Source organism: Polistes dominula, unplaced genomic scaffold (genome assembly GCF_049000335.1).
Source record: "Polistes dominula isolate Pdom_NZ unplaced genomic scaffold, Pdom_raw_medaka contig_24, whole genome shotgun sequence".
NCBI classification, from domain to species: domain Eukaryota; kingdom Metazoa; phylum Arthropoda; class Insecta; order Hymenoptera; family Vespidae; genus Polistes; species Polistes dominula.
In genome coordinates, this window is record NW_028301150.1 from 3,272,573 (window position 1) to 3,287,085 (window position 14,513).

Sequence of the window (14,513 nt, forward strand, 5' to 3'; positions counted from 1 at the left end):
ATTACAAAAAAATACATTCTGATACCCATTTAAAAATGTTGATCCAATAAATTGACCTTTTCTAATGACATAAATGAATCAATAATTTAAAAAAACGAATACGATATTGAAAACTCATTATATTTGTTGATTACTTTAAAAACCAGTTCTTTTTAATTACCTTCTGAAGATGTTAGAAGTAAAAGAGAGGATAATTAATTGCACAGAGATAAGTAGACTTCCCTTTTTAAATTTATCATCGGTTAAAGTTTAGCGTCAAGGTTTACCTAAAAAATCTTAAGCTATCTTCCAAAAGGAACATATACTATCAAGAAAGCAATCAAAAAGTAACTTTTCGAAAATGTTTCAAACGGCAACGAAGCGATATTACGAAAGTGAGCTTTGACTTATGCTTTTACTCTTTACTATAAGTTATATTCAAAGCAATATAGTTCGTTTCAACTAACCTAAGTAAACTTCTTCTATTTTCAGAGAACATTTTTTTTTTTCAAATGGTTTACATTCGAAATGTAAATAAATATATATATATATATATATATATAGCATAGATCCAATATTATTTACAAATACCGAGCCATATTCAAATATACATTTTGGACACATACATATTCGTATAACTGTTAAAATATCTATCACGTATGTGTGTGTGTGTGTGTGTGTATGTATGTGTGTAAATAATATAAATATAACAAATAAATTGTACAACAAACACTTCGTTACGTGTTATCTCGTTTATACAATATCAATATCCAACATCGATCCTCATATCTCTTAATTAAGAGAACATAATAAAAACAAAATGAATACATATGGGAACGTTGGAGATATGGATTTCGTATTACCAGATTTATAGGGATAATCGTCTCAACTTTATTTATTGACACACAAGGGAACACTTTATCGATTAACCTAAATAACAAAATTTACAAACAAATTCCATGTAACGATGATTAATCACCAAATAATTATCCTATTACTGATTGATAATCACGTAAGCTTCGAACGTTTAAATGTAATCGAAACTATTGTGTAACGTGAAAATCACTCAAATGATTGAGTGCGTTAATTAGAATGATTTGAATACGAATTGAGATGATTGTAAATCGAAGAAAATATATAATAAAACAGTTGTGCGTGAAAATATTTTTCCCGTAGCGATATTAAATTAGTTTTACGTTGACTCGAAGAAATCTCTTTGAGAGATATACTTATATATCAAAATTACGAAGAGTAAAAAAAAAAAAAAACAGAGAGAGAAAAAGAACTGTATAAAACAGAAAGAGAAAGAATATAAAAGACAAGAAAAAAGTATTGCAATTTGCTTTTCTTCTTTTATGTCTCCTTTCGTTTGTACATTCGTATCTCATCTTTTAATCTTCTACCCTTCTGTGTACTTTTCTAAAATCAAAGAATAGAGAAGAAGAATGAAACGGAAATGCTTCGAAAAAAAAAAATATCAAGCACACGAGAAAGATACTCTTTGAAATAATATTTGTGAAATCATGAAAACTTACTGAATATTCTGACTATATTTTAGAACTGATGATATAGAAAGTACGATCTTTAAGAGGATCTCTTATGTATATATAGTATACAATATTTTTCGTTCACACGAAATAATATATACTACAAACATATTTCACTAACGAATAATTAATGGTAAACATATTTCGAAAGTACTATTGTAGAGATACTTACGTAACAACGTATATTGATGCACCTCCCACGCGTGCAATTTAGTGTCAATGTACTTGCATCGGATAATTAGCTTTCCCGAACCATTTGAAAATAACACAAATGCCTCTGACTAGGTAGGAGAATATTTACAGTAAATATATATATATATATATATTTATATAATGCTAATAGATCGTCAAAATATACAAACATTTGTTTAAATAACATTGGCAAATAAACGTTGAAAATATACACGTTGTTATTTTAAGGAAAAAATACACATACTCAACTTATATCAATTAACACTATTCCACGGAACAAATAAGTTGTAATTATTTTTCAATTTTGTTAAATACTATGATAACAAAGTCTTTTTATAATTACATGTTTCTTTGTGTGTATTCTTATTTCTTTTTTTTTTTTTTTTTATTTGAAAATTCAAAAAGAACGAGGCAAAAAATTCTTGTTTCCTTTACTCTCATTCGATTTGATCAAAAGGAAAAGTTAGTATTTGGTGTATTCATAAAATCGTTCAAAAGATCGTACTAGGGTCGAGGAAACGAATACACAGAGATAAAGTGTGTATCTCACGGAGTGATCTCGTTTCCACTCCGACTCAATGAGCTCATCCTTCCAACCACCTTTCCCTCTCCTCTCTTCTCCTCTCCTCACCTCTCCTCTTCTCTTCTCTTCTCCAGCCCCGATCATCCCCTAAACTTGGCATCGTGAGTACCCTCATTAAAAAGTACGCGTTTGACTTGCACTCTCTCTCGTCGGTAGACACAAACTAATATTCCGTGAACGTGGCAAATATCGGCATGAAGCTTTACCAAATGATCATTAACGCGTTACGAATACGAGATGATTTTTTTCCTGTTAATATATATATATATATGTATTTACATACACATTTCTATAATTAATTTCATTGTTTCTGATCATCTTTATAGGATAAATGATCAATTGTACGACATAACCAACTGTATTGAATAATAGATAAAAATGAAAGTGATAAAACAATTTCATTATTATTTTGAAAACAAAAAAAAGTATAATAGATTGTAAATATAAATTAGCAACTACGATAAAAATTAGAATTATTTTAACGTATTAAAGCTTGTGATCGTTTTACGATTATTCCTCGTTAAAGTTAAACAAAAACGTATGTACGCTCAGTTACAGTATACATACATATGTATACATTTGTATAATAATTTATTTAAAAAATAAAAACAACAAATATACATAATCGCAATATTACCGAACTATTTAAAAACTAATTATGTTAAATAATGACTCACATTAGTCATAAACAAACTCACACACACACACACACAAAAATATAAATGAAGAGAAAAAACAACAAAAACATCGACAATTTCAAATTCAAGAATAAATTGTGAGAAAATAAACGAACATTCGATGAACAAACCAATTACCAATAGTTCGACGACGAATTAATCCTACGTACGAATACATACTACGTATTCTAACTGCGTATAATTAGTGATAACAATTGACAGACACTATTGGCGGACGATCACTGTTATCTCAAGCACGTCGATTACGTACCAAGGCACTTTCCCGGCATCCGTTAAATTCAAACGAATCGAATTATTCTACGATGAACGGTACCAAAACGAAGAGACAAGGTATATTTAAACGACAATCTTTTTCAATGCGAACCCTTGACTTTAATCGTGCCGAAGGGACGAGAATTTCGCTTTCACGTTGAATATCAAAGACAAATTCATAACGTGACGAGAAAGTGTCTCTCCCTTTTTACTTTGACTATTCTTTCTTCTCTCTCTCTCTCTCTCTCTCTCCCTCTCTCTCTTTATCTGTCTCTTCTTTTATCTTTCTTTTTATTTATTTTTATATTTTCTTTCATTTTTTTCCGACTTTCCAGTTATCTTTCAATTCGAAAGAAAGCAGAAGAACAAGGTTAAGCTACATCGTAACACGAACACGTTTACCATACTTCGATTTTGAAGAATAACTTTGGATAAGAGATTCGTCTAGACGATTTTTTCTTTTTTTATTTCGTCATTCTTTTTATCATTTTAAATCATTACATAAAAAAAAAAAATGAAATATAAATTGTGAGAAAAATAAATTTCATGCGACAGTAATAGTTCTTGACATAAAAAAAATGTAATACGAATTCTTTATGATGTTTCGTTTATATTTCGACAAAAAAAAAACAAAAAAATGAAAGAACATCGAATGAATAGTTCGATTCATCGAATGGGAATATCACTAGTCGATAGGTCGATACGTCATGCATCGATGATTAATTATCAGATCCTGCTTCTATACACACCGTGTTATTTCCTCTATGTCTCTGTCTGTCTCTCTCCCTCTCAATTTCTGTATGCACACGCACAATTTCTCATATTTACGTTTAAACATATACATATACATATACATTTATATATGCGTCTACCACATGTACATGTGTGTGTGTGTATGTGTGTATGTGTAGACACATAACATCGGTGGAGAGATACGCTTTGATTCGTGAATTTCAGCTAAAATTTCACGCGAGATATTCCGAGCGCGGCTGCGTTTTGTGCGAAGGAAATCGACTGTCGGCCCTTATCGACGTGGAAAACCCCGATAGGTACGTTTTTAGCCTTTCAGAATTATTACATGGGTATAGAACACTCAGGAAAATTAAAAATCGACGAGTTTCTCCGGGACGATCGACGAAAAGAAAAAAAAAAGAAAAAGAAAAGAGGATTTTAATGACAAAGCGTGACTTGTAAGAAACAAAAAATTGAATTAAACGAAAAGAAAAAAAAAACAACAAGATTGCATTGAAACTGATAAAAACCAAAGGAAAAATCCATTACTTACACATGGACATTTTCCAAATCATAAACTTTCGTCGGGATGTAACTAAAAAAAAAAAAAAAAAAAGGATTCAAGCGGTCACTCGAAAGACGTTCTCAATCTGTAGAAATGCTTCAGCAAGTTCTTTTTTTCGAATCAGAAAGCTTTCTGCACAAAGTTAGTTCACTTTATTCTCCCTTCTACCCTTTCTCCCACCCTTTCACTTTTTCACTTTACGCAAAAGTATAGAAATCGACATCAGAACCCTTTAAAGTTTCCCTTACAAACGTTGGCCCTACGCGAGGTTGAGTAGACTCAGAACAATTTTAATAAAGAGAGAGAAAGAGAGAGAGAGAATGAGAGAGAGAGAGGGTGAGAGAGACGAAGCGGAATAATTTTAATAAAGCTTACAACGTTGAGAATCGAATCGAAAATCAGATGCAAGATGGATCTACATCCATGTGTTCGTATATGTGTCTATCTGGATTTATTATATTATATCATATTACATACATAGGTGTATATATATGTGTATATATACAATATATAAATATATAATATCAAGAATTCGTATATACATATCATTCACGTAACGTTGTACGCTTATCAAAATGCATTATTCGCTTTGAGAATTTGTTATATTTCATTCCTTCTGTTTTATGATATTCATTAGGTATAGCAATCAATTCTGTGCATTGATGTTAATTTTATTATATTAAAATTTTCATCTTTTATGAAAGATAACCAAAGTAATCAAAAATAATGAAGATTGTTTCGAACAATAACAAATGTATGATTATTTTATAAATAAATAGAAAATTTATTAAAGAGGTTTTGATGTAATTGTTATATTTAATACTTCATATCACACCTGCGCAGGGATGATTTTGTGTGTTAAATTTACATGTAATATAAAAAGAGTGCATTAGAATATTAAAATAATTGTTAATTAATCGATGGTAATGTGTATTAATGTCTAAAAACTCGAATGATATGATCGGAGTACCATCCTCTTCGAAATTCACCTTCTGACTAGCACGCGTTGTCCTTTATCAAAATTCTTATATTCAATGTTGTTTATATGACTTTCCAAACATTGCGCATGTGTACAACGGTAATAATATTCTTAATAAAGAGTATTTAACATTATAACGTTCTAATTTTAGTATTTTTTGCATTCTAATGTAATTTTCTTATCACACACCTGCGCAATGATGACTTTAAGTAATAAATTGTTCTGTATTGTAAAAAAAAGTGTATCAGAATATTAAAATAATTGTTAATTAATTAAATCAAATTAAACTGTTAAAATCAAATTATAATAATTAAAAAAATAAAGTTGATCTATTTTTGATTGACTATAAATTGCTATAAAAAGAATTTTGATTTTTTTATGTTTTTTAAGGCTAACTTTACTTTTCTTTAAATGACATCTTACTTTTTTTGACCTTACAGTATTATAGCTCGTATTAATACGAATATAAGAAGTTAATGCTTATCGGATGATTAATTAAGAACACAAATGGAAAGGACAGTGATATATCAATATTTCTTTTTTTTATTTTCAACTTTTTATTGACGGTAGCATGGATAATGACATGAGGTTTATAAAGTACGTATACTGAATGAGGTTCATTAATGACAGTGATGAGACGTCGATATGTATGTCGCATATTCATGCTCATTGGAAGGGACGATACTACCTTATGGCACTTCAATGCATTGAGAATCAAGAATTCTCCATTATGTGCCATTAATGTTCCTCTCACTGGACATACACCATCGTATATCGTGTGTAGTAGTACATATACGAATATATATGAACAATACAGTGTACATTTATAAAATAACAACTCTAATTGTAAGACATATAAGTTAACAAAAATATGCAAAGGTTTTTTTTTTTTTTTTTTTTTTTGAAAAAGTGTACAAACTCTCTGTTTCTATTTTGTTTTAATTTGAAAGTAAAAAATCGTGTAAACGGTGTTTCAAGAGTGAAAGGTTGATGCGCTCTGTTGGAAAAATAAGTTGAGCACGGATTCATCCTCGTGTGAAAATGTTACTAGCTTTTAATTGCACATATATTATATTTACAAAAATTTCTTAATGAAAATTTTTATTTCTTTTGTGTAATTTTTTACAGCTTAGTGCATAGGATAGTTTTTATCACGATTATTTGTTATTTTTTATTACTAATCTAAGGATTTATTATTTGAAGGTTATGTAGGTCTTTAGGTACTATAAGTTTTCAATAGAAGGCGTTGTATTACAATTCAATTATTTCAATTTATATACGACATAACCTTACTTTTTCTATTGTTTTGAGTATTATTATTTTACATATTCCATTCTAATTGTACTATTATTTTGTGTGTTGTTATAATTTACTAAATAATTTAGAATTATATTAAATTAACGTTTTATAATATAACCACAGCAACGAATGGCAGAACCATCCCCTAGTATATATTTACAAGGTAAGTAAAAGTTAAGAGCAACATTAATCCAAAAGTACTTTTCCTTCTTCGTACAATAGACTTACTTTTTATCTTTCTCAACTATGCTACAATAGATAGAATTCTCTAAGAACGTCGAAATTGATCGAAAACGTCCTAACATTTATACCTAACCTTCGTTTTAAATTAATTCAGCACTCAAAGGGCTAATGCATACCCCGTTGAAAGTTCGCGGCCAAAGCGAAGCGAAAAAGAAAAAGGATAAAGAGAGATAGAGAGAAAGAGAGAGAAAAGGAAAGAGGAACTCTCTTCCGTCTCCGTGAATGGAACTTCCGTGAAAATGGCAATATTCGCTTTATCGATCGCTTTCATTCGACGTGCTGCTGGAATAAAAAGGAGACATCGGAGAAATGAGATTTTCATGGGCAAACCAAACGATGTTTTTTTATCTATTTTTGTTATTTTGTATTTTTTTTTTTTTTTTTTTTTTACAGTAGTTTCTATTTTTCACACTCTCACTATCCATCTCTCTATTTTTCTTTTTTTTTTTTTTTGTACAGAAATATTTGACTATTCGAAAATAAAAATAAATAAACAAAAAAAAATTGGAAACACGATACTGTCAGACAATTATTATTTATTATCAACATTACGATGACTTTTATGATTATTACCATTATTACAATGATATATTATTATCAATCAAAAGTTTTATCGATCGTAATATACAATGTTCGAGTGTATTATCTACCATACCGAGGGTACATTAACAGTGATAAGAGAATTTACGGTGATAATCTCTGGTTAGTCAAACACGGAAGTTCATGCTGTTGTGTTGCAGTATGCCGCTTGGTATCGAATTTCATTTAAATCCTCGCAATATCGTCGAAGGATACAGGAAGTCCGGAAGATTCAGATGGGAGAACCCAAGTTATTACAAAATTCACTCAACAAAACTTCCTCTATCGCTATATCTAACCATCTGTCTGTGAATATATCTATCTATTCATCTACTATTCATCTTATACATATAAATTGTATATCTATCTATTCATCTACAATACAATTTATACATATATCAAGTGAAAGTTTATCAAAATAATCATAAACGTTTCTTTGATGTTTCGAGTTAGAATTCGAACCTAAGACGAATATCTTTTAATGCCCACAGATATACGTACGGAAAGGGAAGTCAAAGATTATCTGTAACCTGGTAATTAGGCGATAAGCAACGGAGCAATTAACAAGATTGCTAGCAGTGCATAGAGTTAATTAACGTGGCTCTTTCAGTGGCTGCCCAAGTGGTCGAATCGTCAAGGGCGCGGAATAATTAGACTAGAGGCTTGCTTGCTTGCTTGTTTGCTTGCTTGCTACGGTGTATATGCTTCAGTATATCGTCTATAGTCCGTTAAAAAGTTTTAAATCGAATTCATATTCTTAAGTATATATATATATATATATATATATATATATATATATACTTTAAATGCACATATAAGTTAGACGTGTCTATCCTAATATTAACCGCTCTATTTCTTTTCAATTATAAGAACGATTGTGTGAAAATGTATATTTCCCAAAGAGAAGAATTTTTTCATTCGTGAAATTTTGTCGAATTAATTTAAATGAATTTTTTAAAAATTCAAATATAACGACGATGCATTGTTGAAGACAATAGAGAAAACATGTTTTAAAATAAAATATTACGTAGGACGATGCAGAAAATATCAAAGGGTTTACTGAACTACCTCCCTCACTCCTCTTTTTATCTCTCTCTCTCTTTTTTAACCCTTCGTACTTTTTTTTTTTTTTTTTTTCAAAAGAAATCACGTATTTGCGATCATTCATTCGACAGAGAAAAACGTCGAAGCAACGGACCGTAAATAACTAAATTTTCTAACTTCCAACTCGATCTTTTATCTATTTCTCTCTTTCCATCCATTTTCTCTTTTCCTATCGTTCACACACGAATTATTCACACTTACCAACTTACCCGATGCAATTACAAACGAGTACGAGTTACGTATCTAACAGCGTACACCCTTCAACTATATTTTCAAGTTAAAATTGCATAAAACCTGGAAAGTATCGAGGAGTCAATATGCCAGATGTACTCAAAAAATATTTCAAAAAAAAAAAAAAAAAAAACAACTTTTCAAGTTATAACGCAAAAAAAATTACTTTTCAAATACTACCACATTTACAACAGCAAACGTCTGGATATGATATCTGATCTATTATTAATCCTCCTGTAAAAATTTACATAAATTTGTATTCACGATGAATAGATATATACCCGATATGACATATACATATATATACGTACTATATTTTATGACATATTCCGTTTGCCTTGTAAAACAGCTATGAATAAGCGAAATCGATTTCATCGAATCATTCGATTATTCTCAATCGCTTCTATTCCATTTTCACACCTATGGTAGGCTTGTATTGTAGGCTTGATTGACGAATTTTAAAATTCATAGAATATAAAAGTTCATTTTATAATATTTTTAAGAGACAGTTATGTGTGTGTGTGTGTGTGTGCTGTGTGTGAAACATTTGTAAGGAATTAATATCCTGAACATGATCAAAAGTAAAACTGATCTGGCTGAAAAGTGATATTTTTCTGAACAGAACATAAAACAAATTGTTGGCTGAAATTGTGAAATTTTAGTCAGATAAATTAAAATAAAAAAAAAAATAAAAACACGTCAAGTAACTGCGAAACATATATCATTTTTCAATCAAGATACCAACACTATTTTTTGTGCGACCTAAGTTATGAATACTTCAAAAGTGAAAACCATTTTCAAAGCACTCAACTGATTACAACATGAAAAATAAAGTTTTTTACTTTATTATTAAATTTAACACCAATAAAATGAGAAAAATGTTTGTGCCCTTCTATTAAAATAATGAATGAAACGAAAACTTATAAGTTTTAAATTTTATGAATGTTTTTGCACTTTTTAATTTATCAAAGTTAATCGTGATTTGGCAAATGAGTAAATTAATTAATGCTCATAATTGATCATTCGTAAATTAACTTATGATAGTCATACGTTATCCATAATAAAAACAAGTTTACAGATAAAAAATAACTTTGTTAGTTCGTCAAAAAAATTAAAAGAAAAGAGACTACATTTTTTTTATTATTTATTAATTGTTTTAATAATTAGTATAAATATTAAACCCTTTGAGTGCTGAATACATTTAACTAAAATGTTTTGTAGGATAGGATTTATTTATTATTAACTAGATTCTAAATATATTAATATAATAACATTACATTATTTTACATTAATATTAACAAACACGTATATGCATCGATATACCAAACTGGTAATTTTTACCAAACGCATATATGCGTCCGTAGCACTCTATTATATAAAGAAGATTATTTTTGGAAGATTTCGGAGTATAAAATTTCTTTTTAAAATAATAACAGTATAGATAGAGACTTGTACTTTAATATTTAACATCGTAACTCACGTTTAGTTTGGAAAAAAAAAAAAAAATAAATAAAAAAATAAAAAAAAATTCGAAAGAAAAGTCACTACTAGTAAAGAAAAAACTACTATCAAAGCATGGTTTAAAACTAGTAAACTCGTCGTTGCTTTCGTCGTACGAGCGTTTAATGACTTACGAAACACACCGGCTGTGCACATCTCGCGTGTCTTACTTTAACCTCTATAGCCACCATCATCTTTGCTTCCCCCCCCCCTCTCTCTCTCTCTTTCGCTATAAAATTTTCTTTTTTATAACATTTTTCCATCTCTCGAGAAGACTATTAAAAGCTTTAAGTAAAAGTTATAAACTTTATTCTCTGACCTTATTTTTTTGACCATTAACAACATTGAAAGGAAAAGAACAACAGAGTAAAAAAAAAAAAGATAACGAAATGAAAACGAATTTTGAATATATTCGCGATCGTTAAAATATAATTTATTATATTACATTTAATGTGAAATAAAAAGAGAAAGAGATAGAATAAAGATAGAAATAATTTAATTCAAACGTCAAAGTAAATTTCATTCTCTTGTCTTTTTTTCTTCTACCTTACATATTTAAAAAGAAATTTAAGAAAATATCATTCTACACGTCAGAATAATCTTTTCATGACGTAATAAAATTTCTAGAATTCATTTTTTTCATTTTTTTTTTTTTTCATGGCATCAAATACGTGACATAACTATCTATGTTTTCAAAGTAGGAAGATTACATTTACTCTGATTTATCGTTCAAACGAAAAGGGTAAGGTAATGCAAGCGCGTCGAATTCATTTTCACACAACGGGTATTAAGTATTATTTTAAACTAGGTCAATGCCTTTTGCTTTTTTTCAAGCATTAATTTACCTTTTGCAACGTAACGAGATGTAAGTGACATCAAGATGATAACGAAATAGAATCGATTTAAATTGTTTGTGAAATATCTATTAATCAGTTAACTGTAGTAGCACCCCTTCATTTGAAAGCGTACACTGTTCTGTGTCACCAGAACCGAAACATAACGTGTATACTCGTCAATCACAGTGTAAGTTGCACTGATAAGATATTGGATCCAAAAGTTGGATTTATTTTATTAAATTGACAATGTTATTATTAATATTTACTTATTTGGTTAACACTTTAATGGCCGCACGTTTACGCAGTCAAACATCGCCACAGGCCGGTATAATATTTTTGTAAAATTAATTTAAAGAAACTTTATTAAATTTATGAAAAAATTAACATAAAAAAAAAAACAACAACAACAACAAATTTAATTTTATATAATTTTAAATATATAAAAAGTTATAAATAATTAACGGCCAATAAACGATTGTTCCGGCTATCACACACGTGTTGTGTGAGCGGTCATTAAAGTGTTAACATAAATAAATTATTTATTTGTTTTATTCCAGCATGGCCTCATAATATTCGAAATATCTTACAATTTGATAATATGTTTTGTTTTATTCAAAAATTACAATTTAAATAGCCAATGGTGACTAATTTATACGCATGACAAGTATACTCGTCAATCAAAGTTAACTGGTTAAAACAATAAGTAAGGGTTCATCATCTAAGTCTGTGAGCTTATTCTCAACTAGAATTTTCGTGTCTATTAAAGTGTAAGGAACAACAAGAGAAACGTCTCAGTTTACAACGTACGTGGTTTTACGACACGTGACATTTACATCCCATGACTGCCGAGGTGCAACCGCGTACTGAAATAGGCTGAGAGAAAGAGTGAATATTCGTAAGGAAAAGGAACAAGAACAAGAACAAGAAGAAGAAGAGGAAGGGAAAGAATGAACGTAGACCACGAAAGTCATAAAGTGTAAAGAACAAGTCGACATAGTCGAGCAACCGAGGAGACAGAAAATTCCTCTGCCAAATTCTCTATCTCTCTCTCTCTGTCTCTTTCTCTCTCTTTCTCTCTCTTTTCTTCCCTCCTGACGTTTTCATTCAAGCTACGAAGAGACTTTGAAACAAGTAACATCTTTCAAGAAATGTAACTCGTAGTTAGATCTTTTCCCATGGCTGTCAATCATTGTGAAAGTATCTTTTCCCTTCGAAATAATTTCCTCTCGATCATATTCAAATAATTCTGTGTGTGTGAGAGAGAAAGAGAGAGAGAGAGAGAGAGAGATGATCCAATTATCAAAAATAAAAATTAATAAAAAAAAAAAAAAATACACGAACAATTATACGGTATAACAAAGTTTTGTACAAAACATATAATTTATACATAATATTATATATTATATATTATGTATTATATAATTATAAAAAATATATATTATAAATATATTATTATTTATATTGTATAAATAAAATTTGTAAAAAATAAAAATTGTTGCTCATTCGAAAGAGAAAAAAAAAGGTATTGCTAACTACTTTGCAATTATAATTTTAAATCACCTGAGTGGTTCGCAGAACAAAGTTTTCAAATTATGCATCTATAATATAAATATTAATTTCATATTTCTTGACTTTATTAATTTTTAATATAAAATATTTAAAAAAACAGTCGAGAGTCTGCATTGTGCTAAAGAATTTTGAACTTTTTTTTTAATATTGAAAAACATACGATGATCAATGATCAATGAATAGATGTTTTAAACATTTGGAAGATATCAATGAAAAATCTTTCTATTTTAAAAGATAGATCTATGACATATTTTGTTTACGTTAGTTTTAAGAAACGATGATACATCATCTATACTGGTCTATGAATCTATACAAAAGAAAATATAACGGAAGAGGTCTACTCGCTTTCGAATGAAACGAGCATGGATAACCGAACATTTCAAAGAGAAAGAGAAAAAAAGATAAAGTGAAAATGAGAGAAAGACAGAGAGAGAGAGAGGGAGAGGAAGATACATAGATGGAAGAACTCTTCCGTTAGTGAGAAATAGGTTCGTATTGAATTGAAACGTGTAATACGTTATACGAAACGTCATGGCTAGACAACCGATTGCGACACGATGAAAAGTCACACACAAAAAGCTCGTTGCAAAAGCTCAGGTAAGCTCGCGAATGTTACCAACGCCAAAATGATCTACGAGCGTATGTTTTTCTTTTTTTTCTTTCATAAAAGAGTAACGCGTGTTTTGTTGGTGTTTACCCAATTCATACGCAACTCTGATATATTTTTAAAATTCATTTTACAAAACCCCTTCCTTTCACAATTTCATTTTTCTTTCTTCCTTACCTAAATTTACTTATTTATTTATTTATTTATTTATTTATTTATTTATTTATTTATTTATTTATTTATTTTTGTTTCCTTTTCCGCCTCCCCGCCCCCACCCCCCTACAACGCAAGTAAACACAAGGAAAAAAATCGCGAGGATTTTTCTGAAGAGTATTAAATGGAAAAGCATTTTTGTCGTGAATTGAAAGCCGATTGAAAAATATCCTTACACATATTTACTTTTCTTAGACACGTGTTTGCTACCCCCTTCCCTTTCCCTTTCCCCACCTTCTCTCTTTCACTCTTTCTCACTTTCTCTTTCACGGTCTTAAGAATTTTTCTCTGCCTTCTAGATATTTGAACAAAGTTTAACGAGACTTTTATACACGAACTTTTCGTTTACGAAAAAATAACTGTGATTTCTTTAAAAAGAAATTCTTCGAAAAATACAGGAATAAACATCTAAATTTATTTTCTTTTCTTTCTTTTTTTTTTTTTTTTTTTTTTTTTTTTTAGTTAGAAAAAACCTTCAATTACATAATACAACATACATGTATATATGTGTTATTTAAAAATATGAAATATATATACTTTACAAATATCATATACGCAAAGAAACTTTTTCTTCTACGTTACATATTATAATATATTTGATTATTCTTATAAAATATATTACCGCGATAAATAATTTTTTTTTTTTTTTTTTTTTTTTTTTTTTTTGTAATAATAAAGTACGCCAGAGCTTTGCGAAAATTATATCCCGCTTGTTTACAGAAACGTTTATATTGAAATTCATTTGCCGTGTAATACGTGAAATATAAAATAGAGATAATATTCATTTGAGATTGGTAAATGATCA

At 29.2% G+C, this 14,513-nt stretch overlaps 1 protein-coding gene and 1 long non-coding RNA gene across 6 annotated transcripts in view; both read right to left on the reverse strand.

Moving 5' to 3' along the window:
• LOC107064762 (neurobeachin-like) overlaps positions 1-14,513 on the reverse strand; it is a 136,812-nt gene that overhangs the window by 80,204 nt on the left and 42,095 nt on the right. Inside the window, exon 2 of one of the 5 annotated variants that reach the window (XM_089177521.1) lies at positions 4,537-4,578. The exons of the other annotated variants lie outside the window; for them this stretch is intronic. Within the exon in view, the coding sequence (XP_089033647.1) occupies positions 4,555-4,578 (24 nt within the window). The 3' untranslated portion in view covers positions 4,537-4,554. The remainder of the gene's footprint in view (positions 1-4,536; positions 4,579-14,513) is intronic. 5 annotated transcript variants of the gene reach the window in all.
• Positions 6,667-11,064, reverse strand: LOC149030795 (uncharacterized). The gene is made up of 2 exons (XR_016178296.1): positions 9,295-11,064; positions 6,667-9,217 (listed from the first exon to the last, which is right to left on the reverse strand). It is a non-coding gene; the product is annotated as an uncharacterized LOC149030795 (long non-coding RNA).